This window comes from Corylus avellana, chromosome ca5 (assembly GCF_901000735.1).
Source record: "Corylus avellana chromosome ca5, CavTom2PMs-1.0".
In the NCBI taxonomy this organism is placed as follows: Eukaryota; Viridiplantae; Streptophyta; class Magnoliopsida; order Fagales; family Betulaceae; genus Corylus; species Corylus avellana.
Genome location: NC_081545.1, coordinates 10,531,567 through 10,558,429, shown reverse-complemented (window position 1 = coordinate 10,558,429; position 26,863 = coordinate 10,531,567). Strand labels below are relative to the sequence as shown.

General features: G+C 34.4%; 3 protein-coding genes across 3 annotated transcripts; 2 read left to right on the top strand and 1 right to left on the bottom strand.

Moving 5' to 3' along the window:
- The first annotated feature begins 3,654 nt into the window (after positions 1-3,654).
- On the top strand, positions 3,655-8,965 carry LOC132181470 (uncharacterized). Its single transcript, XM_059594704.1, has 11 exons — positions 3,655-3,929; positions 4,020-4,079; positions 4,164-4,331; positions 5,544-5,610; positions 6,155-6,588; positions 6,697-6,804; positions 6,982-7,015; positions 7,373-7,494; positions 8,436-8,477; positions 8,568-8,645; positions 8,737-8,965. The coding sequence occupies exons 1-11, from the start codon at positions 3,723-3,725 to the stop codon at positions 8,791-8,793; spliced, it is 1,377 nt and encodes a 458-aa protein (XP_059450687.1). The 5' UTR covers positions 3,655-3,722; the 3' UTR covers positions 8,794-8,965.
- A 2,033-nt stretch (positions 8,966-10,998) lies between these two features.
- Positions 10,999-18,745, bottom strand: LOC132182799 (switch 2). The gene is made up of 8 exons (XM_059596144.1): positions 18,309-18,745; positions 17,423-17,529; positions 15,139-16,066; positions 13,287-13,534; positions 12,432-12,558; positions 12,080-12,355; positions 11,692-11,965; positions 10,999-11,569 (listed from the first exon to the last, which is right to left on the bottom strand). The coding sequence occupies exons 1-8, from the start codon at positions 18,681-18,683 to the stop codon at positions 11,244-11,246; spliced, it is 2,661 nt and encodes an 886-aa protein (XP_059452127.1). The 5' UTR covers positions 18,684-18,745; the 3' UTR covers positions 10,999-11,243.
- A 5,551-nt stretch (positions 18,746-24,296) lies between these two features.
- On the top strand, positions 24,297-25,609 carry LOC132183184 (early nodulin-like protein 3). Its single transcript, XM_059596591.1, has 2 exons — positions 24,297-24,523; positions 25,000-25,609. Exons 1-2 carry the CDS (start codon positions 24,352-24,354, stop codon positions 25,500-25,502), a joined length of 675 nt encoding a protein of 224 aa, XP_059452574.1. The 5' UTR covers positions 24,297-24,351; the 3' UTR covers positions 25,503-25,609.
- Positions 25,610-26,863: the final 1,254 nt, after the last annotated feature.

Here is a 26,863-nt window from a genome sequence, read left to right as displayed (position 1 = left end):
AGTTTAAGATTTGTTTAGTCTGAAAATTAAAACTAATAGATAAATAATTTTCTAGGTTTATGAAAATTCTTAGATTACATTATGGGCAAGCCAAAAACAATTGATGCATTTTTTAAGAAAAAAGATGCTGATTCAAATTCTAAAATGTCTTCCTCGATATCCAATCCTCAAACTTTAGCTCCTGAGCAACGCCCTTCTAAGATGCCAAGAATTGAATCTCAAGTAGTTGAGTCATTTGACATTTCTACTCTACAACATGATCCAAGGTTACGTCCTCAAATATGGGAATATCTTGTTAATCAATGTGATGAAATTAGATGTGCTTATCTTAAAGTTGGTCCGCATAGGTTCATTTCTTCTAATAGTTCTGGATATTCGTTTTCGGGAACTGAAAAAAAAAATCGCCAAAGATTTCAATCATCTTGGTATAAGATGTTTGATTGGTTAGAATATTCTAAGTACAAAGATGCTGCTTATTGTTTACCCTGCTTTCTTTTTGTTAAAAAGCCTATGGGGCGGTTTGGAGGTAGTGCATTTACAATTGAAGGATTTCATAATTGGAAGAAAGTTAATGATGGTATGCATTGTTCTTTTTTGGCCCACATGAGAAATGTGTCATGTTCACCTCATAATAATGCTGTTAAGTGTTGTGACAATTTGAAGAATCAATCTCAGCATATTGATAAGGTGATAGATAAGCAAACTTCGGAAGAAAAAATTGCACAATCGATTGCGATTGAAGACTTCAATCGATTATATTCGGTATTTAGCATATCAAGGATGTCCTTATAGAGGTCACGATGAAGGTCCTGATTCTAAAAATCGTGGCAATTTTCTCGAGTTGATAAAACTTGGGTCCAATTACAATGAGGATGTTTCCAAGGTTGTTTTAGAAAATGCTCCACAAAATGCAAAATATACTTCACATCATGTCCAAAAAGATATTTTACATGTTCGGGCAAAAAGGGTGCGAGATGCAATTCGTGAAGAAATTGATGATTCAAAATTTTGCATTATTGTTGATGTGGCACGAGATGAGTATAAGAGAGAACAAATGACTATTGTTTTGAGATTTGTTAATAAAGATGGTTTTATATAAGAACGCTTATTTGATATTGTCCAAGTTAAAGATACATCGGCATTGACTTTAAATGACAAAATATCTGACGTTCTTTCTCAAAATTGTCTTGATATTCAAAGTATTCATGGGCAAGGGTATGATGATGCTAGCAATATACGTGGTGAATGGAAATGATTGCAGGCATTATTTCTTAATGAATGTTCTTGTGCATACTATGTTCATTGTTTTCCACATCAATTACAATTAGCATTAGTTGCTGCATCTCGAGAGGTAATTGTTTTTCATGATTTCTTCTCAAATTTGAATTTCATTATCAATGTGGTTAGTGCTTCATGTAAATGTCATCGTGATTTGCAAGATGCTCAAGAAGAAGATATCGCACATTTGATAGTTATTGATGAACTTGAAACTGGAAAAGTGGCTAACCAAATTGGCACTTTGAAACGAGCTGGTGATTCTCGTTGGGGTTCTCATTTTTATTCCATTTGTAGCCTACTAAGGTTGTTTAATCCTGCTTGTTCAGTGCTTGAAAAGATTATCAAATAAAGATCTACTTACTCTCAACATGGGGATGCTGATGCTGCTTATGAAATGATTACATAATTCAAATTCATATTCATTTTACATTTGATGAGGGAAATCATGGGTACTACTGATTGTCTTTGTCAACATTTGCAACAAAAATCTCAAGACATCTTGAATGCTATGCAATTAGTTTCTAATACAAAAGCACTCCTCCAAAAATTGAGAGATGAAGATTGGGATAATTTTCTTGAGAAAGTAGTCTCTTTTTCCAAGAAATTTGAAATAGACATTCCGGATTTGGGTGCTTGTTATGTTAAAGGCTGAGGTCATCTTCACGGGATAACATTATGGTGGAACATCATTATCATTTTGATGTATTCAATGCTACTATAGACTTTCAATTGCAAAAGCTTGATTGTAGATTTGGTGAAAGGGCAATGAAACTCTTGACACTTAGTTCAGCTTTGGATCCAAAAGATGCTTATAAATCATTTAATATTGATGACATATGTAGCCTTGCAGAGAAGTACTATTCTCTTGATTTTTCTGAGCAGAAAAAAAATTATTTTGAGATTTTAGTTGAAGCATTTTGAAGTTGACATGCTTAATCATCCGAAACTACAAAAATTGTCTTCTATTGCAGAATTATGTTGAGGATTGATAGAGGCCGGAAAATCATATACATATTATCTTATTGATAGATTGATTCGTCTTGTTTTGACTCTTCCAGTGTCTACAGCAACTACCGAACAAGCATTTTCAGCAATGAAAATTGTTAAAATCAGACTTCGTAACAAAATGGAAGATGAGTTTCTTGGAGATAATCTACTTGTCTACATTGAAAGAAAAATTGCTAAAAGCTTCGATTCAAATTTGATAATTGATGATTTTGTTGCTCTAAGACCGCGTAGAATGCAATTTTAAGCCCTTTGTATTTTGTATTTTCCTTTACTTTTGTAGTAGTGCTTACATGGTAACTGATATATCAATTTAGCATATATTTATGAAGTCTGATAATATATGCTTTTTGTAATACGTATATTGTGATATAATTTTATTTTATTTTATTGTATTTACCATATTATAATAAAAATATAATATATAAAGAGAAAAAAAAAAATTATTTTATCATTATATTTTATTATTTTATTGACGCCCCCGGTAGAATGAATACCTAGATTTGCCATTGGCGAAAAGCGATGTACTTGGAGGCATCAACCTTATCCCTCAACTCTGGCTTACATAATGCTAATTGATTCTAAAGATAAGTCATTTGTAAATAAAAATCAGTAATACTCTGACTTGGTTCCTGGTGCATGCGATGAAGCTTGGTCACAATCTGAAATTGCTGAGCAAGATTGGTAGTGTTGTAGCGTTGAGCTAACATGCCCCAAACATCTTTGGCATTGTCAAGATTGCCAAAGGTCATGCTGATGGAAACGGCACAAGTGTTGGAGAACTAAGAGATAATCCTGTAATTGATATTTTTCCATATTCGGAGGCGGGTAGAGAAAGCCGTAGCGGGTTCCTCTTTTCCAGCAACGGGTTTAGATTCTTCGCCAAAAACATATTTCAAAAGACAATGTCTTTTGAGTCACCTACTCATATTTTGAGACCAAGCCAAATAATTGGAGGCATCGAGAATGACGGGGATTGGTCGGATAATATCTTTGGTATTTAGAAGAGTGGTAGTAGGTGGTAAGGCTATATATATATTTTTTTTGGAATATAATCCGGTATGGCTGAGTGTAAGATAGGTTTTATGAGCCTGGCTAAAGGGTGGAATCTGGTGTGGCCGAGTGTATGATAGGAGATATGAGCTTGGTTTTAAGGGTTAGGATCCGGTGAGGCTGAGTGTTTGATAAGGGGTAAAGAGCTTGGTTAAAGGGCTGAAATCTGGTGTAGTAGAGTACACTACAAGGCTGTGAGCTCGGTTTGGCAGAAAAAATTTAGTGTGACAGAAACTATTATAGAGAGATGAACTCAAAAGGACTTGATGAAAATTTAAAACGCGAGCCTTTCGTCAGCAACGACATTCATAATAAAACGATGCGTTTTGTCACCCACCCCTCGTTAAACCCCTGCAGAACTCTCTCTCTTCACTCTCTGAGCGAACATGGAACAGGCAGCGAAGAAGGGGACGGTGACCCCGCTCGCGTCGCTGTTTCCGCCGGAGGACACCGAGAAGGCGGTGAGGCGCGTGAAAGAAACGCTCGTCGAGGAGCAGGCCGAGCTGGACCGCGTCCAAGGCTTCATCTCCGACAACACCAGCCTCATCAGCCTCGTCCAGAGGCTCCCCGAAGACCTCCACCACGACATCATGGCAAAGCTCTCTAACTCTTTACCTTTCTATACAATTTACCTTACTCTTTCTGAATTCATATCGGTTATTTTCTTTGAACTCTGCCCGTAGGTTCCGTTTGGCAAAGCGGCGTTTTTCCCCGGCCGTTTGATACATACAAATGAATTTCTGGTAATAATAATTATAATAATTTATCATTTTATTCCATTTTACTACTACGACTTGTGTAATTAATCAACATTTTTTATAATTTAGGTTCTTTTAGGAGAGGGTTACTATGCGGAAAGAACGTCCAGACAGACGGTGGATATTCTGACGAGAAGAGAGCAGGGTTTGGAGTCGCAAGCTGAGTCTCTGAAGGTCATGATGCGCGATCTTCAAGCCGAGGCTTCGTTTTTCGGTGCCACGGCTTCTGAAGCTGCGGTGTGTCTCTCTCTCACTGATTTTTGTTGCTCTTTTAGGTAGTGGGAAACACAAACAAATAATCAAACGTTTTCGATGGGTGCCAAATTGAACTCATTTTAATTAATGGAGATGTCTAATTGAACTCATTTTAAAACATCAATTTTTTTTTAAAAAAATAATGCCAAAAGCTTAAGCCGGTAGGAAATAGGTCGCACAATGTATGTGTTGTGCCAATGAGATCACTAACACCAACAGATGGATCGGATTTTATGGCGAATTGTGGAATTGTTTGTTGTTTTGAAGCACATATATGATACTCCTATGTGAATGTTATACAAATAGGGGTAGCAATGCATTGTATTCAATTTGGTGTACTTTGGATGATGGAATAAATAAAGAAAGTGAAAGTTGGTAATTGCTTTGAATTGAAGTAAAAAGAATTGGGAGGCTACTCGAATTTTAGATTGATAGAGCTCTGGCTTATGCGCATCTGCATGCTATGTGATTATGTATAATAATATTGTTAATGTTGGATTAATTAATACTTTTCCGATTAGACAGGTACGCTATGAATATGTTGAAAATGGTGCATGGTTTTGACAATCGTGTATCTACTCTATAAGCTCATGCTTGTTCTTTGTGATAATGCTACGTGATTTAGAGCAAATAAGTCTTTGATGTAGTATCCTTTTGCTACTCAATGCTGCAAATACACACATCACGTGAACCAGCATTTCTTTTGTGAACTGCATATTTCTTGGTTTTACTGGGTTGTATAAAAGAATAGTTCTACTCTTGAATTTCTTTATGGAGTAATGTCACTCTTCACACCTATTTTTTATACTCATTTCATACTTGCTACATGACGTATTTTAAGTGACTTTTTTTTTTTTAAAAAAAAAAGTCGCTGACATGGGAAACCACTTAAAACACGTCACGTCAACGGGTGTGAAGAGTAGCATTACTCTTTTTTATGACTTTGTGGTTGAATGTTACTTATCAAAAAAAAAAAAAAAAAAAAAAATGACTTTGTGGTTGAATGTTAACAGATAAAGGATGCCTTATTTCTGACATGATAGGGACTTGCACCGTTATGCTTGCTTCTTTCTGTCTATATTTTAAAGTACAGCTTCTATCATATCTTGATGTGTTATTTATCTCATAAGGCATCTGATGGCTATACATGATTAGACATTGATCTGTTGGTATTTTTATTCCTACTTACAACAGGAAGGTCTTGTAGAGATAAGGGAAGATTATGTGGAGGAAAATTCTACTGAGAGGGAATCTCAATCAGGCAGGTTCTTGCCTCTTGTTGTTTCTGTCAGTAGCTTCATTCTGAAACTTGAGAAGCAGTTGAGTTGTAAAAGTGCTGGAGGATTTGATTATACTATTTGCTTACATCAAACTTCTTGTTTTTTGTTTGTTTGCTGTATGATTTGAGTAATAATGTGACCCCTTTATATTAATATTCATCAAAACACTGTTTTAATTCGTAAAGAGCTTGGCAAAAAAAAAAAAATTTGAAAGGATTAGTTGTACACAGAACTCCTCTACTGAGGGGAAAAGGAATCATTTCTAAAAATGAGCTTCTGTTCTAGAAAACTGCCAAAGGTTGTGCTTAATATTTTTGGGGCCCTCCCAAGATCTTAACTGCCAAATGTTATAAATGCATGGAATGCTGTATATGCACTAGAATGTTCTTTTTGCAATATTATTATTTAGCAAGTGTAGCATTGAGCTAGTCAATAATTTGCTCACCCAATCTGTCTATAAATTTGTTGGAATTGATTACTATCCTGAAGCCTATCAACACTTAAGGGATCAATGTTCTTTTCCAGGTCCACCAAAAGAAGGTGCTCCCCGGTTTTCTGAAGCCGACAAGGCAAAAGTTGGAGTTAAAGATGAAGAATTTGCTCATATGATGTCGAGGTTGGATGAACTTGAGAAAGAAGAACTTGGCAATGGGAGGAATGAGGTCAATGCAAAAGTTGCAGTTGATGATGAAGAATACGCTCGTATGATGTCCAGGTTGGATGAACTTGAAAAAGAAGAACTTGAAGCTGAATTCGGCGATGGAAGGGATGAGGACAATGCAAAGGTTGCCGTTAAGGATGAAGAATATGCTCGTATAATGTCCAGGCTGGATGAACTTGAAAAAGAAGAACCTGAAGCTGAACATGACAATGAGACTGATGAAGAAGAGAAAATGAGAGCTGATTTTGATCAGTTGTTGAATCAGAGATCTCTTGATAAAAATCTCAGATATTCAGAGGTAATGTGTTGGATTAAATTATAAGATTTTAGCTAGAGATGTTGAAAAATGACTTCAAAGACATTGGATTTTGTAACGAATAGTTAGTTTCATTCATTGATCAAATAGGACTATCAGTCAAGAAAACTGTTGGAGCGGATGAGAGATAAAAAGTCAGCCACTGAAGAGCTTCTAAATAAGCATCATCCTCAGCAAGATTTAACTGATCAGCTAAATGTAAGATAGCATTTTCCTACTTTTTTTTTTACTTGGCCTTATTGTTTGTTTAACTTTTCTCAGATACTGGTATTATATGCTTTTTTTTTCTTGGCATTATTGCTTGTTTGACTTTTCTCAGCTACTGATATTATATGTTTTTATGAGTCATTGATTTTTTAATAATCTAAAATGCAGTGTACAGGTTTGACAGTGCAATCGGTACCCAAAGGTTAGTCTTTAATCATTTCTTTCGTATTGGTCTTCTTCTTTTCTTTCTTGAATAGCAGATTAATTTCTAGATCTTTGATAGACTACTAATTATGCCCTACACGCTCAGACTGATGATTATCTCCCATCCACCCAACCCCCCCTCTCCTCCCCTCTCCTTCTCATGGTGTCAGATTTTGACAGGAGAGGCTTCTGACTAATTGTGGATCCACCAAGTCTATAATAACTTTGACAGTCATAATGACACTTAAGTAGTGTTGAGTGGGATTGATCGGCTTGTTACTTTGGCCAATTGTTGTTAAGCTCATATCTACTTGTCATTTCTGCTAAAACTGATTTCTGTATCATGTCTCTTCAGATGAAATATCACATGGTACAAGTTTGGCACACAATGCAATAAAATCCAGTCCTCCTGAGAAGGCTTTCATGATTTCTGAAGTGAAGGAGAATGTTCAAGCAGCAAACTCATCAAGAAGTCAGGTGTCTATGGCTTATTTCTGAACTCCACCTCACTCTTGCTGCTCTCTGGTGTTGGCATATTTATTTTCTTTCCAAACAGCATGCAAGTAGTGATTATTATATTACTCTGGCCACCTGATGTTGCACTTAGCTTACAGGTCACAGACGCTTATATGCAAACACATATCTATTTCTTTTTTATTGGTGTTCCTTCGGTAGATTGTTATCTGTCCTTTCTATAGCATTTCCTTTGATACATTCTTGTCTGCGTATGAGTTTCAAAATCTTGATTATTTTTCTTGGGAACAGTCAAGAAGGTTATGGAATGGTGTCTTTTAATGCTTTCATGGCAGCAAAAGTGGCGTCATTTTATGGTTCCCCTACATATACAGAATGGCATTTTAAGAAGAGTTGATTGGATCATTCTTTTTGTCACGAAGAAGTCTATAATGGAAACAATTTTGAGACTGATTCACAACTAAGGAACCTGGTTGAAAAATAAAATTTGTGGAAATGATTGTTACTTTGAATGAATAAATGAAAAAATATACATTGTGCTAAAACATTTAAATGACGCCATAGTGGTTACTCTCAAAAGCCAATTGATGCGAAATAAACTGGTGCTAGGATTTCTCAGTTTTAATTCCATGATTCTGGATTTTTGCTCTGTAATTTCTGCAACTTCTGTTAGGAAAATGTGCTTTTTCCTCATTTCAAATACCACGAAACAATTTGGAATTGGCATTTGTGAAAGTCATGAGAAGTGATGTCTGATTTTAATTCTTATCCACATCATTCAAGTACTCTATCTCAAAAGAATGAAACAGGTCTATGAAATCCCCACCTTAGTGACAATTGCTAATATTCTAATGTGATGTGTACAAGAGCATGCATATAAACAAATGTAAAAACACTAAATAGCTTCAATAGATCTTGTACTGTAAGCAGCCTTTGTTTTACAGGTTCCTGACCAGACTTCAAAACCAGGATTTGATAGTCACAAGGTATATCACTTGTCAATTGGGTGAAATGAACAGTAGCTAATACCTGTGTCAGCCTTTACCAATTATTTTATTACCATCTATTGTTTGCAGGCTTTTCCAGGCTCCATTATAGAGCACACTCACAATATTCAAACAAATTTTAGTCAACAATCTGGTACTTCATCACAGGTAGGCTCACTAATTGATAATATATCTTATGCAGTGTGGTGATTAGTAGCTTCTCCATTGATGTAAAATATAATGATTTTGGCCTTTGTAGCCCCCGAGTTCCCAACCTTCAAAGCCAGTTTCCAGATTCAAGATGCAGAGAAGATAGCCGCCAACATTGTCTTAATGCCTGGAAGTGCTTTTTGATAAGTAGAATGCCTAGAAGTGTTTTTTGATAAGTAGAATGTCTGGAAATGCTGTTGGTTTAAATTTAGAAATCTGATGGAGGTATCAAAACTTTTATTAATCGTCAGAGTGAAAAGGGATAAATTCCTTGCTCATATTGAAGGTTTATTTATTTATTTTAAAAAGCCAGTGGAACAACTTACTAAAAAGAAAATTGTAATACTACATACCACACCTATATCACACTCCCATTTGTGATTCTTTTAAGCTGATGTAGCAATGTTCATTAGTCCTTGAATCTGGTAGTTTTTTTAAAATTTAAAATTAAAAAAAAAAAGAAAAAGAGTTAATGGACATTATCACATTAGCCTAATGAGATGAGAGTGAAATGCAGGTGTAATAGGTAGCAATACTCGAAAAAAAAAGAAAAGAAAAGGAAAACTTAGCTTTACCCTCTTGAATTGTTATCACTTTTGTAATGTCCTCCATAAAGTTCAATTTATCTCAATTTAGTGTGTTTGTCTTTTAATTGTTTGTAATTTTACCTATTCATTAACTTTTTTTTCAAAATACTCCCATTTGTTTTAGAAAAAAAAAAAAAATTGTAAAGATTAAGGTATTTATCCGAATTTATTTGTACTTGCAAAAATATCCGTGCCTTAATTTTTGTCAAAAAGTTTAAATATTATAATTGATGTTGATGTGTTGACCAGGGGCGAACTCACATTCACTGGTGGGCGACGAATGTCCCCCCATTTTGGCGTATCAATTTTGTTCTCTCTTCCCTCTTCGCAACGGAGAAGGATCCTCTCCATTTCATTTGAAATGGAGGGGATCTATTTAGTTAAAACTAGATGACATTTTTGTCCAAAATTTATCCAAAATATTTGTTTTGGACAAAAATGCTATATTGTTTTAACTAAACGTGTCTCCTCCATTTCATTTGAAATGGAGAGGATCAGATCCCTTTCCAACCAGCACAATTGCATGCCTACACTACTTCAATCACCTAGCTAGCATAGACCCTAACCAACAAGCATACTAGACCTGACCACCTCAATTGACTTCTTCCTCACAATCTCTTTTTTTATTTTTTTTCCTCACAATCTTTCTTTCTTGCTTCTTTTCTTTTTCCTTTTCCTTTTTCTTTCTTTTTTATTTTATTTTATTTTTTTCTGAGCTACAATCTTTCTTGTTTGTTGGTGAGAAAGATGGGTTCCATGTGAGCATGTTCCCCGCTTCCAGATCAAAGAAAGAAGCTGATTTTATAAAAAATATCTTCAACACTTCCATCGGTGAGAGTTTCTACAGGAGAAACGCCAACAGCTATGGAGTCCATTTTGTCCAATGAATGTTTGTTTGTTGAGAAAGTTTTTGGGGATTTAGGTTGGCTTCTGTCAAATGAGAAGGGGTGCTCAAAAGGAGAGAAGAGGTCAAGATTTGTGGTTGGACTAATTAGAACGGCTCTTTAAATTTCCTTCTTTTTTTTTTTTTTAACAAAAAAAAAAAAATCAAGAAAAAAAAAAGAAAAAGAAAATTTCACAAAAAAAGTCATTTAACAAAACTCTTTACTTTATTTTAAATTTAACTTTGATCAACAATGTTCTCCAAACACTAAGAGCCAAAAACTAAAAGTTATTTAGTTTTTTAAGCTTATATATTCATTTTTTCTCTCTATCATCTATCAATAACAAAAAATGAATTAAAAATAATAATAATAATATTTAATTAAAGTAAAAGAAGATATAGTGAGTTTGATGGTTGATTCATTTTAAAAGTGACTCCAAATTTAAAAAGTGAATTTTTCTCTTCAAATTTAAGCTCGGATGCTCTTAGAGTTTCAATTTCAAAGTGACCCTTCGCTATAAAAGCCATGAATCTTGAAGAACTCACTCCACACAAGTTCGTCCCCCCAATTAGCAAGTCCTAGTTCCACCCATGTGTGATATTAACGAATTCTCCCAACTTTTCTAACGACATTGACCCTTTTTTTTTTTTTTTTTGTGTGTTTACCTCAGAAAATGCTTAATCACTTTTTAAAATTCAAAAAACTAATTGTCAAAACCCAAACAACTGGAAGTCTGGAACCAATTTTGCATTTATCACTTTTTTTTTTTTTTTTTTTCCTCTTGTTTTTGTTTGTCTGTTTAGCTGTTTTATTTGCCCAGAAAAAAATCCCAGTCACGCCCTTTGGATAAATAAGAGTGCCAAAGGCAATGCAATTTCCGGCTATGCTGAAAAATTGGACAACAGCTAGCATCACTTTCTGAGTTAATACAGTCAAAATCTTACAAAAATGCTGTACAAAAAGACAAGGGAAATCTGCTATAATACATCTTTATGATACAATAATGTACATTAATCAGTTACAGCTGTTATGTTGAAGACATGTGAAGGTGGAAAAAGACTTATATTTCTGCACTAGGAAGTGCTTTAACCATTAGGTATCTTCTCCTTCCTCTTTTTGAAGTCTCGAAGCACTTTCTCCCTCTCCAAAGGAGTTGCAGAAAGTAACCACTTGCTAAATTCAAGCTCTCCTATACCCACAAACTGAGCAAGGAGGCTGTATTGTCTTCTCTTCTTGTCTTTGATTGAAGAAATATTTTCCTTCTCACTTAAAAACTCTGGTTTGCTTCTCCTTGCCTTAGGGATGCATGGTTGCTTAAGCCTATCATTCTCAGGGATGCTTAAATCCATCTTCCCTTGAATCCCAGCTCCAACATTGACTATGTCTTCATTACGATGAGCATATACAATTCCTAAACACAATGATCATTACACAAATTAATGAATATGTGAAATCATTCCCCCATGTTTTCGAATGCAAATGAAGAGAAATAGGAACTAAGAAATTGAATTACAAAGAAAAAGACAAGCGCACCCATGTTTTCGAGTGCTGGTTTACTTGTTTTAGCCCTCTCAGAATCACTAGGCACCCTGGTTTCAGATTCAGATGAAAATGTTACATCCACTTCTTTTGATGAAACAAAATTGTTTCCAAGTTCAGTTAACCCTTGTTTTGTACTAAGATGATGCCCATCTTCTTGACCCTGCTTTTCATGTAATTCAATGATCTCACTTGTAAAGAGCTTATCAGATAGATCACGAAATAAATTGCAGATTCCAAAAAGCTCGCCTTGAAATTCCTTGCAATCCTGAAAAGGTGCTAATGAAGTGAAAAGCAAGAACTCTACCATTAGAAATTAAAAAAAATAAAAATAAAATCAAGAATGATGCCAGCAACCAAAACTGAGGGGCTTATTATGTACCTGGACACCTTCAAAATATCGTTTTTCCATTTTTCCGGAAACAGCTATATTCGATAGCTGCTGTTTGTACACCTGACGGGAATAAACAAGTTCCTCAAGGGAACCAGCTGCAAGAAGGCGGAAAACCACAACATGCCGCTTCTGCCCAAACCGAAAGGACCTATCCTGGGCCTGTAAGTCTTGGGCAGGATTCCAGTTCGGATCAAATATTACCACACGATTTGCGCTGACAAGATTCAATCCAAGCCCCCCAGCTCGAGTTGATATAAGGAATACCTGAAACAAGAATTTAGAGTCCATTTAGTGATTTGGATCACAAACTTAATCTTAAATTTTTAATTTGAAAGTGTACTTGTTTGCTTGGACTTGAATTGAAGTCATCCACTAGAGACTGGCGCAAGTTACTTGGAGTGGAACCATCGAGTCTTGAGAAACAGTAGCCTCTGCGAATAAGAAATTTCTCGAGTATGTCCAGCATCCTGAGAAGAGTAGATCAACTTCAGGAGCAGAGAAAGAGACACACCCAACAAAATAAGGCATACACACAGAATTCACTGAAAATGCTCACACTAGTCCTCATAAATGTTAACTGTATAACCTTTATAAGTAACAGAAAAGTACAACACAAAGAAAACCTCAAAATATTTCCTGAAAGAACATATTTGCCTATCTTTACATCTACCAATCTTAAGGATCTGGAACGCAAAATAGTTCGTACACCGCTCGCTAGTTGTGAGACTGGACAGGATAACAATTTGCCCTTATACCCAATGAATATTTTTACTACTTCACAAAATAAGAATCGCCATCTACCCTTTAATTTATTGTCTATTTCTTCTTCTTCTTCGCCTCCTTTTACTATGCTTGCTAAAGTTCTAAGAACCCTTTAGCAACAAGTAGCCTCATCAATAATCTAAGAATTTCAAGCAGATACTTGGGAGCTGGCCCTTGAATTTTGAGTAACATATAGGAAAGTACCAGCTTTTAGACACAGGTCAACATCAAATGGCAGCAGTTCAGGACTCTCTTGCCAAATTCTCACAGAACCAGCACACAACTTTTTTATGTCTTGCTATCACTCTTAGGAATGCTTCCCTTTTCTAGCTATTATAAATTTGTCCAAAGTGCATAATTTGAATCGAGTTGATTAATGTGAAGTTTGGTCTATCTAATTGGATTCACAATTGCCACGCCAGCTATACATTACCTGACAGAGTAACTGAACAAAAGTACTTTATCGCCCTCTGAAAGCCATGAGAACATTAGCTTTTCCAGTGCTCGCATTTTGCCACAATGTTTGACGTCACTTAGGCCCATGAAGCTCTCACTTTGGGTATTCCCTCCTGCCAAATCAATATCAGGGCCAAAGACAGCCGAGGCAAACTCTGCATCTTTCTTTTGTTTATCTGGGTCATCCTTAGGGTTAGGCTTAATCAATTCCAGGTGATTGCTTATCTGTGTCCAAATATTACACGTGTAAAAAGGCAGAAATTTATTTTATTTTTGGTTAAATATGCTATAACCTTATTTAAGAAAAGTAGAATAGCTTCAGTACATGTGAAATCCACCAAAGGTGGTCCTAGCAGTTACAATCTAATCTTTAGAAGATCTAGAAGGTAAACAAGAAGTAAGATCACAATATTAAATATAACGATATAAAACAGCTGGAAACAACTTTACTTTAGGTAATGGCACAACCTACATAACTCTTAACTTTAATAGCCGTTGGTAAGTTCAAGGGAGGGTCCATATGAACAATTCTACCAGTGTGGCAGCACCCGTGTGGGTTTAGAGCCCACATGGGCAGTGCCTTGATAAAGCTTTAAAAGAGCTGTTCATGGTGATCGGAAAGTCTCTGGCAAAAGAAAAGAAAAATTATATCATTTTCAGTTCTGCCCAACCCCCAACCTGTATACTTAGGATGTTGGTTTTGGTAGCTCGACAATTTCTGTGGCTATTCTCAGTCGAATCTCGGTGTTTCGCAGTGGTTGGTGAGGCTCTTCAATGGCTCTGGTGTTTTGCGACAGTCATTGGCGTTGTTTTTGGTGTTTTGATAGTTGGATGGCTCGGGTAGTATCCTTGTGGTTGTCGTGGGTAAGGTCTGGCTTTCGTTGGAAAATTTCCGGTAAGTTTTTGAAGAAAATGTGGTTTTCTATGGCTTTTGTGGTGTTTACCGGTGATTTCTTCAGCCCCAGTAACCTCCGTTGTAGTTGGTTGACTGTTATTGGTTGTATTGATCATTAATCAAATGTTATTGTTGGTAGTATTGATCATCAATAGTGATCGCCGTTGGTTGTTGGTGGTATTGATCACTGGAATCATGATCGTTGTAGTTGGCTGTCGAAATCCGACCAGCCTTGGTGCTTTTCGGTGGGTTTCGACCGGCTCTTGGTATTTTCTAGTGAGATCCAACCGACCTTGGAGTTTTGCGGTGAGATCCAATCAACTGTTAGTATTTTGCGGCAAGATCTGATCAGCCTTGGTGTTTTACGGTGGTTTCCGATCACTTATTGGTGTTTCCAGTGAGATTCAACCAACCTTGGTGTTTTAGCAGTAGGATTTGACCACAAGTTCAATTTTCCAGCGAGTTTTCGATTGGTGTTGAAGTTTTTGGCGAATTTTGGTTTGGTGTTGCGTTTTTGTGGAATTTCAGCTTCTTTATGTTTGGTTTAGCGCAATTTCTATTTCATGTTTTTTATAAGTTTGTCTTTGTATTGTGTACTCCAAGTTGTTCCAGCTTGAGGGAGAGTATTAGAGTATATTTTTCATTTGCTTATTTCTTTCAAGATGAGGGGACTATAAGCCCAGCTTGAAGGGAGTGTTAGAAGAGTTATTAGAGTTTGTGAGAGTTATAGGGTTTGTGAGTATTTTGGTCATTGTTATATTTCTCAAAACCTATATAATGAGATGTGTGAGGTACGCTACGTAACAGTAACGAGCCTTCACCTGTTATTTAAACCATTCATCCAAACTACAACAACGTCTAAAAACCTATTTACTGTTCAGTGTCCATTGTAGTAATAATACAAAACTGAAACAAATTTTAAAAGCTCAATCACCTGTTGCAACTTGACAAGGCAAGGAAGGACAAGGCAAAAGGGGCACGAATCACAACCATCTGGGTTGTCCCTGTGAAGGTAAGGCCAAATGATTCCATTTGGTACAGTCCTTTTGCAACATTCGACTTGAGTAAGAGGGCTTCCACAGCTACATGGAAGGTCCTTATTTATAAGGCATTGGACTTCTGGTAGTTGTAACATTCTACTGTACACCCGTTTCTGCAATTCACTCATGGCACAGAATACGACATTATCCTCCTTCCCCATCATAAGATGCCCAATAGTCTCCTCCTTTGTCCTTCTTAACATGTATTTACGAAGAACTGCCACTAGATGCTGTTTTCGCTCATCAGCAACCCGTACAAATCTTTCAGGAGCAGTTGACCTCTGACCATGCTTGAGGGGTTCATCATAAAACTCCCGGAAATGTTCCCGTGTTCCCAAGGACCCTGGTGCAACCCAGTCAAAGAGATTAAACAATTCCATTATTTTATTCTGCATTACGGTTCCTGTCAGACCAAAACGTTTTGGGGTTTTAATTTCTAAACATGCTCCATAAAGCTTTGACTTTTCATTCTTAAGCCGGTGCGCCTCATCAACAATTACAATCTCCCATTTAACCTCGGACAATATTTCGCCATGAATTCTGTATGTGTCAAAACTGGTAATAAGAATCTCAACCGCACCTACTTCTAATTTCTCATATATCAGATCGCGGTTTGCACCTTGGTAAACAGAAACACTAAAGGTTGCCCACTTAGAGAATTCACTCTCCCAATTGTGGATAACAGAAGTGGGGCAAATTATTAGTACTGGGTCCTTTTTGCCAACCTGATTTTCCTTCAGTATCGTGGAATGAAAACCTTCTCCTTCTTTACCATACACAGCAGCCAGGAAGGCAATTGTTTGAATGGTCTTGCCAAGTCCCCTGTTCAAATTTAAAATAGGAAGAATATCTTGATTATTCCACCAGGAAGTTTGACATGGAAATCAAAAGCAGCAAAGCCACATGCATGCATATGCACCTATGCAACAAATAAACACAAACAAGAGTGCACACACCCCTACCTTCTACTTGGTCCAAGAATTTTACAGTATAACAACATCAGGAGGGTTAGTACACAGTGTTGGTCCCACTTAAGTGGCCACTGAGAAAGGGACCATTTTCCGCAATGAGATGCAACCATCAAGATGGAATGCATGGATATCACACTGTCAGGATATATAATTACGGCAAAACACTCTTCAAACAATTGGTTGTGGACTGCATAATACCCAACAGCATTTTCTTAGTTAATTTCAGGAAAATTTAGGCACAGTTTTTCGTAAAATTTTGTAAGACTCTTTTACTCTTTAAACACTGGAAATCATTTTTCGAACAATAGTTATCCAAACAAGTTTTTAGATGTGACCACCACTAATTCTCTTTTCAAGATAAACACAAAACACTTTTCAGAAAACAAAATACTTTTTGGAAGACTTCTTCTAGATTTATATCAGAATGTTTTGAAAACACATGCTTAGTTCTTAGAAAAGCAAGTGAAGCATCTTTGAAGATACGGCTCAGTTTGTCCAAAGATGCACAAGAAAAGGTCAAGGCTGACCTTGTTAGTTATAAAAATAAAAATAAAAATAAATAAATAAACAAAAATAAACAGTGGAGGTTGGCCTCCATGGGGTGGAGGCAGCCACTCCTTTATTGGAATTTTTTTTTTTTTTTTTGATAGGTTCCTTCATTGGAATTTAAAGGTAGGTCTCCCTTTCGGTGTCCACCCGCGCAGAAGGTGGTGAGGGTTTGGATTTTCACCCCCTCCACCACTCAAAAGGCGACATGGGTGGAACTCCATACTCTTGCCCAACCTCTGCAATGGTGGATATCCACTCCTGTAGACGAAAGATAGGGTGGAACTCACCTTGTAAGGGAAGGGTGAAACTCCACCCCACCCCCAGTGGGGGTGAGGACCTCTCCGAGGAAGGGGTGGCGGCCTGGAGGCCAACTTCCAATAGGTTCAAATAAAAAAAAAAAAAAAAAGTTTCCTTTTTTGCTTTGTTTCTTTTATATTTTGAAAAAAAATTATTTTCAGAATTAAATCAAAACACTTTCTATTTTGCAATGTGACCCCACAAATAACACCTTTTCAAATGCGGCCCCACAATCACCTCTTTTCAATTTTTACTTTTTTCAAAGTACTTCTCAAGACACAAAACCGAAAACATTTTTCGAAAACTACAGAAACAGAAATTCAACTACATGAGCAATTCAAAATTTTATAATTCTACTCACATGTCATCTCCAAGGATGCCTCCATGGTTGTTCTTGTATAAATTATATAAAAACATCACTCCCCCTCTTTGATGTTCAAGCAACCTACAGTTGATAGATGCGGGAACCTGAAAAAGATTGCTTTAGCTTAACAGACTCCTTAATTTTCTATAGCTTCATCATGTAACAATTCCATACTATGTTCAATGTTGTAATGACCAGAAAAATAAGTAATGGCCAAAATTAATCTGGTGAGAACAGCAATTTACACTAACAGTGCAATTGAACATTTCATTAAGATGAAAATTCATCCTTTTGGGCTTTCCCTATAGACGACAAATTCAATCATTTACTCTTCGATTGATGAGAAGTGTGCAGAAAAGAAAAGAGAAGAAAACAGGAAACCCATAACAACCAATCCAAGTTATCCAACATCAACCTATTAAAAATGTCAACTTTCCAATTTTTTTCTGTATGTTTTTTAGGCAAATAAAAATATACATTTAATGTTCTCCAGCACGATTCAGCATCCAAAACAGTTAACCGATGATCCTATTAATTGGTAGATAGAATTATACTCCTCCATTATTATCATTCAAGCAAAGTGCTTCATTAGTCTCCCAATACTGAATCACTTGGACAATTTCCATTTTCATCCAGTTTGGTGGTTTCTCCCAATACAAAATCAGTATTTCAACATCCATTCATATACATATCCAACTGAATTTGGAAAGGAAAACGATAAACAAGCAAGACCACAAATTTAACTCACAATATTCACTAACACATTATAGAATACAACAATACTCAAGCAAGACCACAAATTTGACCCACAATTATGCATTAACACGTCATACAAAAAAATGGGTTCTAAGAAAAAAAAAAAATTGGGCAATTATATAATCACCTGTACTACTGGAATTTCATTCTGAGAGGACAAAATCAATGGCTCAAATGGTCCTGTATTGTCAAACTGCAACTGACCCAATTTGGTGGTTCTCCCAAACCCTTTTGGTTCTGGCGCTTTCTGTCCTTCTTCTTCCTCTTCTTCTTCATTTCCATCACCATTATGGCCTTGAGGTTGCTTAGTTGAAATCTGGGATTGAATTGGGGGCAGAGAATCTGGGTCTTGGAGGCGCAGAAGCTGCCGTGAGAGAGAGGACTTGGGGGGTTTTCTAGGGATTATGGGGTCAAAGCTGTGGGTTATGGATGCGGAGGACAACGACGACGAAGGATTGTTTGTGCAGGGCTTGAGGGTTTCTTTGAAAAGGTGCAGTGACATTGATGGTGAGGAAATTTTTGCAACAATTTCAGAGAAAGTGTTTTTGGGATTTGTAATTTTAAAGTTCTTTGTTGTTTCCAGAAAACAAAAACAGACTAACCGCCTAAAGGGCATTGGTTATTTCAATTTTTATTTTTTTTATTTTTTTTTAAAGACTATGTTTAGCATGATCACGTATAATTGTTTTACAATTTGATGATGTGACAGTAAAATTAACTCATAAAATTTTATTTATTTATTTTTAATTTTTTTTTTAACATCTGTTGATTCAATAACTAATTTTTACCGCTATTTCATTCAATTATGTAGCAATTGTACATGAATTTACTATATAGTTATTCTTTTTAGAATAAAAAACGGGTTTATTAATTTGTGTACAACTGCCAAATAACTGGATGATATAGAAGTAAAAAATAGTCATTGGATCAGTATCGTAAGAAAAAAGAAAAAAAAAACAATTGATCCAAAGACTGATTTTGACTACTAGACCATTTAATTGCATAACAATTGTACATGAATCTACTAAATAAAATTACTCTCTTAATTTATATGAAAACCATGTCCAATTATACTAATTTAGTGACTTAATTTTTATTTTTTTTGTTAGGATGCATAGTACTTTTTCAATTTTGATGATGTAGGCTGATCAGACCAAAATTTAAGACATTCACTTTTTGGATTTCATATTTTTATCAAGAAATTGGAAGCTTAATCATTAGAGAGAATTAAAATAATTAATCAAGAAAAATATAAATGGTATCAATGAATAAGCTCCACATTATTTTGATACTAATTTCTTAGTAAAAATTTTGGTGTCCATAGTTTTTTTTTTTTTTTTTTTTTTGGTGCTACTTGTGCTGACTTCATTAAATTTCAATTTTTTTTTTGGAGATTTTGTTGGGTCTTGGAGTATTAATGGTAGTGACCTATGGTGCCAGAATGAAGTCGTCACAAAAATAAAAAGAGCTACCAAATTCCAAGTAAAACTGTCATAAGGTAAATAATATAGAAGGAAATAGCCACATAGGTCACTCTTTTGAGTAGGGTTATTATTTTATCTCAATTGATTTGTAAGTTTATTTATAGACTTAATTGAGATCAATAAAAGCATTTTGGTGAATTTTAAAACTCAAGGTTTTTTTTTTTTTTTTTTTTTGAGGCCTATATTCAGGTGCAGCACAAATAATACTCTTATAATTCTTTAAAAATTAAAATTTTACCCCCTAAATTTTTAATTTTTAAGTTTTATCGCTCAAATTTCAAATGCTAGCTTCACCATTGCCTATATTCTCTCCGAATAACTTATACCAATCCATTACGCACTTGAAATCTGAGTAGGTAATTGTGCATGACCGTGTTGAGATAAAAATTTATTTTTAATGTTTTAAAGTTGATATTTGTATCTATAATGCGTTTTTAAGAGCACTAGCAGCAAATATTAAATCATTTTCCTTAAATTTAAGGAATAAAACTACTTTTTACTTCACTATCCAAATACTTTCCTAGCAAATTTCCTTAATTTTTAACTATATCATTTAAATAAAAGTTTTACTTTTTCTTTCTTTCTTTATTTCATAATGGTGAGAGGTGAGAGGAGATACAACTTGAAAGAGAGGATTGAATTTGAACCCATGAAAGGGGAAGATGAGTGCTGTTAGAGGAGAGAGGAGAGATAATATTTGTCTTTTCAGGATTATAATAAGGAAAAATGCCAAATCAATCCCAGTAGTTTACTTGATTTGCAATTAACTCTCTGCAGTATCAAAATGAATACCTGAGGTATGCCAAAAAAATAATTTAGTTCCTACAATCAAATTTCGTTTACTGACTTAACAAATTCTAATAGCGTGAAAACTAAAACGTTAGAGCCAACAGAATTTTGATATTTGTCATGTTTAAGTTAATACTACACTAACAGAATCTATTAAATTAATGGACGAAATTTGACCGTAGGGACTAAATTATTTTTTTGGCATACCTCAAGGACCTTTGAATTCATTGTAAATCAGCTAAATCACAAAAACTAATATTGCATTTTTCCCTTATAATAATCCGTTGGGTAGAGAATGGGTTATAGGATGTTTGTTGCTAGTGCTCTAATTTTTTTTTTTTTGAAAAAAAAAAAAAAACATATAATATATGTTAATATATGAAATTTTAGTAAACCATTAGTGACATCAGGTAAATCATGAGTTGCATATCCATTGAACTGAATTCTGTCAAAATGTATTCAAATCAAGAGGAGGAGGTTCCCTCATCTTCCGAGGAGGTCATGCTAGCTGCTAGAATTAAAATAAAATAATAAAATAAAAAAAGTTCAACATCATCATGATAAATTAGTCGGAGCATACAGGATATTCATTTTGATATCCTGACCTTTTCAACATCTTAATGGCAAGAAAAACGAATAATTATTATAAAAAATAGAAGAAGGTGAAAAAATGAAATAACTATTTATATTCAGTTTGATGACAACACATATTTATATTCACTAGAAATTCAAATTCAATTTTTTTCTTTTTTTTTTTTTGAAAAATATGGAAATTCTATGAATGAAATTTCACAAGCATAAAGCTCTTACATCACTGAGCATACAGCTCTGAAAAATCATAGTCAAAAGATATGAAGGTTATAAAGTCATAAAATGACTTCAAGCTTCCGTTAACCCATGTACAATTACATTTAAGGAATAGATCTGCTTCGTACAGACTAGATCTAGGACATGGGTAGCTCAAATACAAAAACAAAAATAAAAAATAACTAGAAACTAAAAATCCGGTCGTGAGAGTTAAGCCTCCACACCGATCTACTCCTCCATCTTCAACCTAAAGGAAAGGACAACAAATTCATCTTCAACCCGAAGGACAGGACAAACAATTCTAAGGGCTTAAAAAAAAAAAAAAAAATTCATATTCTATTTAGAATAATGCTATATACCACATTTTTATTTCATAACTATCTCATAATATTGATCATCAATCCCAATCAATTTGGATTTTATTTTATTTTTTTTTAAAGTTGATTGGTACTACTATGTCAACATTATAGGATAAAAATATAATTTCCAACATTACTATTCAAATTTCAATGCTATAATTATCCTACCGTGCTAATTTAATAATCCTAACCAACTATTAGATAAATCCTTATTATAAAAAAAATGAAAAACCAATCTTTATAGTTACATTGATTTGCAAAAAGCTTTTTTAGGTTTAAAAATGTTCTAAATGCTCATTGTAATATGCAAAAATAACAAATAGGTCATTACACTAAACTTTCATCTATTTTTGTTTCTTTTTTTACGAAAATTGTCAAATGCCACATTAGCATCAATCAATATAAAAATGACAAATAGGTCATTACACCAAACTTTCATCTATTTTTGTTTTTTTGTTTTTTTTTCACGAAAATTGTCAAATGCCACATTAGTATCAATCAAATCATGACACATGTCACACAGGATAAAAAGATTTTATATATATAAATTTTTTTTTAAAAAATAAACAAACGGGGGTAGTCGAGCCATCCCCTTAATTTGGCTAAACAGGAGGTGGTACAAGCTAAGGGTATAGTTCGACCATACTCTTCGTGTATCGCTGAACTAATGTATCAACATTAATAATGGAATAAAAATATAATTTCTACTCGAGCCTTTAAAAAAAAAAAAGAGGGCTGCCATTCTTGTAATTGACTTCTTAAATTCCTTATATTCAACTTCAAACAACATTAAAGTGTCAACCGTTTAGATTCTCTCTCAGTGCATTGCGATCAATTTACAATTCTTGTTAGTTGATCATTAGCAAGACAGCTGGTACCCTTATCACACCAAGTGCTAAAGGATATTTTGTACAACCAAATACTTAGCCAAAAAAAGGATATTTGACTCAACCTGAATTTTTATTCTTGAAAATTAATTAAATTATTAAATTTTTTATTCTTTATCGGTTTAAACTTTTGAAATAATTTAGGAGGTTATTCATTTATGGATTTGGCTTACATGCTGTATGCTGTAGTTTAATCAACGGTCAAGATTGAATTTTTCAAAATATCTTTTCATTTTCTCTTTCCTATTAAATGCTTCTAAAGGTAAATCAACTTTAAGATTCAATCTAAACCGTTGATTAAACTACAGTATACATACTGTTATTTTAATAATAGCATGTAAGCTAGATTCTTCATTTATTAGTTGCGAGGTTATCTAGTACTAATCTTATCAAACTATTGGTCAAATGAGAGAAATGGTTTTTTATTGGACTCTTGCTTCCTCGGGAAGTAGAGTTATAGTTGAATAATAAAAACGTCATTTTTCTACTCTATAAATTGAAACAATATTCATCAGTTTCTTGTAACTGAAGAGGGTCAAGTGAGAAAAACCATTTTCTGGTGTACGTGTTTAGATCAAGATTCAAAGAAGATTTTGTTGCTATAAATTCTGGTATGTTCTTTGTTCTCGGTTTAAGATCTAAGAATTTATAAAATGTTACATAGATTTATGTTATAACATATGTATATGGATGTGTCTGTATATATTGTTTTTCTGACAAACCACGATTAAATAACATTCGTCTCTAATCTTATATCAAACATAAAACAAGAAGAACATATAAATGGAGTAAAAAAAAACATTCTCAAATTAATCTGAGGTAATTAATGTGATGTACACATTTAATGATAAAGTTTTTTCTTTTCAATTCAGATTAAATTATCATTAATTCATTTAAGCTAATAATTAAAATTGAAGGCACTGCAATTAATCGTATTCAACAAAATTCAAGAAAAAGGTCAAAATAATTTATTATTGGAGAACTCGTTTTTAAATTTGGCCTTGTGCCAAATGAAATGGAGAAGATCAACTTTCCGTTTGCCATCAAGCGATAGACCAAGAAATTTATTTATAATAGGCCGTTTGATGTTAATTAATTAGCATTATTAGCCTTTATTGAGCCCAAAAAACAAGTTATTTGCTCTGTATTCAATTTAAACGATAACTGAAGCCATAAAGTGAAAATTACCTATCTTTTTGGTGAGATAAGTACATAACATTTGAACGGGAAAATATCGAGCTAGTTATAGTTTATGGGTATTTTTGTCTTTTTACTTTTTGAGAGAACAAAAATACCCCTATATTCATCCTATTTCGATAAGGGATTTTATGAAAGTTATTTAATTTCTAATAAAACTGATATAGTTGACACGTGTTAAAATTGTCAAAATTGTAAGTATAAACGTTATTTTTATTTTTTTTTTATTGTTTTATTTTTGGCGAGATGACCAATGAAAGATTTTTAAACTTTAATGCCATGAAAAGACAAAAAAATTACGTTTTATTTTTATTATAGCATAAAACAGAAAGAAGAAAGCCCTTTAAAAAACACATTTCCAAGATAAAGTTAATTTTAATGACCGTTGAGTCTCTTGCATGGCGCGACGTGTAGCAGCCCTCATTCGCAGAGACATAAAAGTGTCTCGAAACGCTTACAAAATTTATTGCACCTACCTAAAAAGCCAGCCAATACTGTCGTCGTCATATACTTACTTACAACGGTCACCTCCTCAGAAACCCCTCTATATATTCCCCACCGACCTCACCTTCGTTTCTCATTCCACCTCTCTCTCTCTCTCTCTCTCCTCCTCTCTATTTTGCAGTTGCAGAAGCAGTTGGATATTAATGGGGTCTAAAAGAGTTCTTGGTGTTCTGTTTGTGATATTAATGGGGTTTCTTAGCACATCTCAAGCTTACAAATTCTTTGTCGGTGGCAAAGATGGCTGGGTATTAGACCCTTCTGAGAGCTACTCTCACTGGGCTGAAAGAAATAGGTTTCAAGTCAATGATACTCTCGGTAACCCCTCTCTCTCTCTCTCTCTCTTTCTCTCTCTCTCTATATATATATACAAAATCAATAATTTTTTTTTTTTTGAAAATATACTTGCCCTTTAGATCATCACCACATTTTTATTTCTGTCATCAAATTTTAAAAGGTGACATGCCCTGTACTCCCCTATGCTACTACTACTGCAAGACAAAGTTCTTGTTACTGTCGGTCAAATTAGAAACTTTTTATTTTTCTCTTTAAAATACCATTAAAATGATTAAAAAAATATTGATTTGAATTTTTTTTTTTAAATGAAGATACCAAACAAGGGTATTTTCAAATTATTATTTTTAATAACTTCAAGTGTATTTGGAGGATAAAAATGCTTTTTTTTTTTGGACTCATGATGATATGTAATTTTTTAAGGCTAAAACATTTTTTTCTTTTCCTTTGACAATGATTTAATATTATGCGTATTTTATTATTTCTTCCTATTGGTGTAGTTTTCAAGTACAAGAAAGGATCCGACTCGGTTTTGGTCGTGACAGAGGAACATTACCATGCATGCAACACCACGAGTCCGACACAGTCCTTGGCCGACGGCGACTCAATCTTTAAGTTTGGCCGTTCGGGTCCATTTTTCTTCATCAGCAGCAAAAACTGCCAAAAGGGTCAGAAACTAATCGTCGTTGTCTTGGCCGTGCGGAACAAAACTCACCACTCTCCTCCGCCTTCTCCTTCTCCTGTGCCCGAATCACCCGTGTTGCCCTCTCCGTCGCCATCCCCGACTGAAGACACTCCAACATCGGCCGAGAGCCCGAAAGGAGTGTCACTAGGTAGTCTGCCGCCTGGTGAGAGTCCATCAGATTTTAATTCCCCAGCACCGGCTCCAGCTCCAATGGGAAAATCTGGTGCATCCGGTCGTGCTGAAGGTTCGGTTGGGTTGGCTTTGGGTGTTAGTATTGGGGTGAGTGCGGTGTTAAGCAGCATTGTAGGGATGGTTTAGAGACACCAGAATAATGGAGTACCAAATATAATAGGGTTTGGTTTTGAAGATATTTTATTTTTAGTTGGATTTTAATTCATATTGTTTTTTCTTTTGGTTCATAAGTTAAAGGATAAATGCAATTTTTTTTTTTCTTCTTAATTTCTAAAACTAATGTCGAAATGGATATTCTTCTTCTTAGAGCATATATGCTATCTGTTTTATTTTTTAGTAATGTTACAAGTGGTAACATATTATTAGAGTCGCGGCCGGCCACTAAAAAGTTTTAGACACCTTCCAATCACTTGTGAACATGTGATTTTCTTGAGTGGATTTGATGATTCGCCGCCCCATTTTTGTCATTTTCTACTTCTGATTGTTCACTACAAAAATTGACATTTTTTTTTACTAGCCATTTCTAACGTGTCTCACCGGTTAAAAGGGCGGATATAAAAAAATCCAAATTTTTGACGTGGCATTTTCACCACGTGACGTGTCAGAAACTAGAACGTTAAAAAAAAATTTTTTGACGTTCCAGTTTTATCTCGTCAAAAATTTTTGACGTGTCACACCATTTGACACGTCAAATATATATATATATATATAAATTTATATATTTTCTGAATTATTCGGGTTTATACCCAGATTTACGTATTAATCTGATATATATATATATCCAATATCCAATATATCCAATGCATTCAATATCCAATACATTCAATTCAATCCAATATCTAGCTACTACATTATCCAATACATTCAATTCAATCCAATATCTACTACATTATCCAATACATTCAATTCAATCTAATATCTACATTTACATTATCCAATACATTCAATTCAATCAAATATCTACATTTAAATTATCCAATACATTCAATTCAATTCAATTCAATCCAATTTTTACATTTACATCCAATTAATCTCATACATTCAACAACATCTCCAATACATCTAATTAATCCAATACATCAAACATATCCAACCTCATTTCAAACATATTCAGTATATCAAACATATCTAATACATCCAATTAATCCAATACACCAAACATATTCAATACATCCAACCTAATACACATAAAATTTCAATTCAATTTGTATATACATCAAATACATGAAATTCCAACACAAATTAATTAAATAAAATTCCAATACATATACTACGTTCCAACACAACACAAAACAAAACAAATATATACATCGAAAATACATTCCAACATTACAAATATCTACATCGAAAATACGTTCTAACACAATACAAAACAAATATACAATCAAACTATCTTTGTTCCAACTACTCTCAACAAACATATAGCAAACTATATGTTTGTTATACATAGTAACAAAATATATATATACAAACAAATACATCAACAA

What these genes read in the sequence shown, in the direction of transcription:
- LOC132181470 (XM_059594704.1), top strand. Translation starts at nt 3,723, where the DNA reads ATGGAACAGGCAGCGAAGAAGGGGACGGTGACCCCGCTCGCGTCGCTG. An exon ending in AGTGCAATCGGTACCCAAAG is followed by an intron (nt 7,016 to 7,372) that starts GTTAGTCTTTAA and finishes ATGTCTCTTCAG; the next exon opens with ATGAAATATCACATGGTACA. An exon ending in AATCTGGTACTTCATCACAG is followed by an intron (nt 8,646 to 8,736) that starts GTAGGCTCACTA and finishes TGGCCTTTGTAG; the next exon opens with CCCCCGAGTTCCCAACCTTC.
- LOC132182799 (XM_059596144.1), bottom strand. Translation starts at nt 18,683, where the DNA reads ATGTCACTGCACCTTTTCAAAGAAACCCTCAAGCCCTGCACAAACAAT. An exon ending in ATGAAATTCCAGTAGTACAG is followed by an intron (nt 17,530 to 18,308) that starts GTGATTATATAA and finishes AATCTTTTTCAG; the next exon opens with GTTCCCGCATCTATCAACTG. An exon ending in ATTCAAGTCCAAGCAAACAA is followed by an intron (nt 12,356 to 12,431) that starts GTACACTTTCAA and finishes TTCTTGTTTCAG; the next exon opens with GTATTCCTTATATCAACTCG.
- LOC132183184 (XM_059596591.1), top strand. Translation starts at nt 24,352, where the DNA reads ATGGGGTCTAAAAGAGTTCTTGGTGTTCTGTTTGTGATATTAATGGGG. An exon ending in TCAAGTCAATGATACTCTCG is followed by an intron (nt 24,524 to 24,999) that starts GTAACCCCTCTC and finishes CTATTGGTGTAG; the next exon opens with TTTTCAAGTACAAGAAAGGA.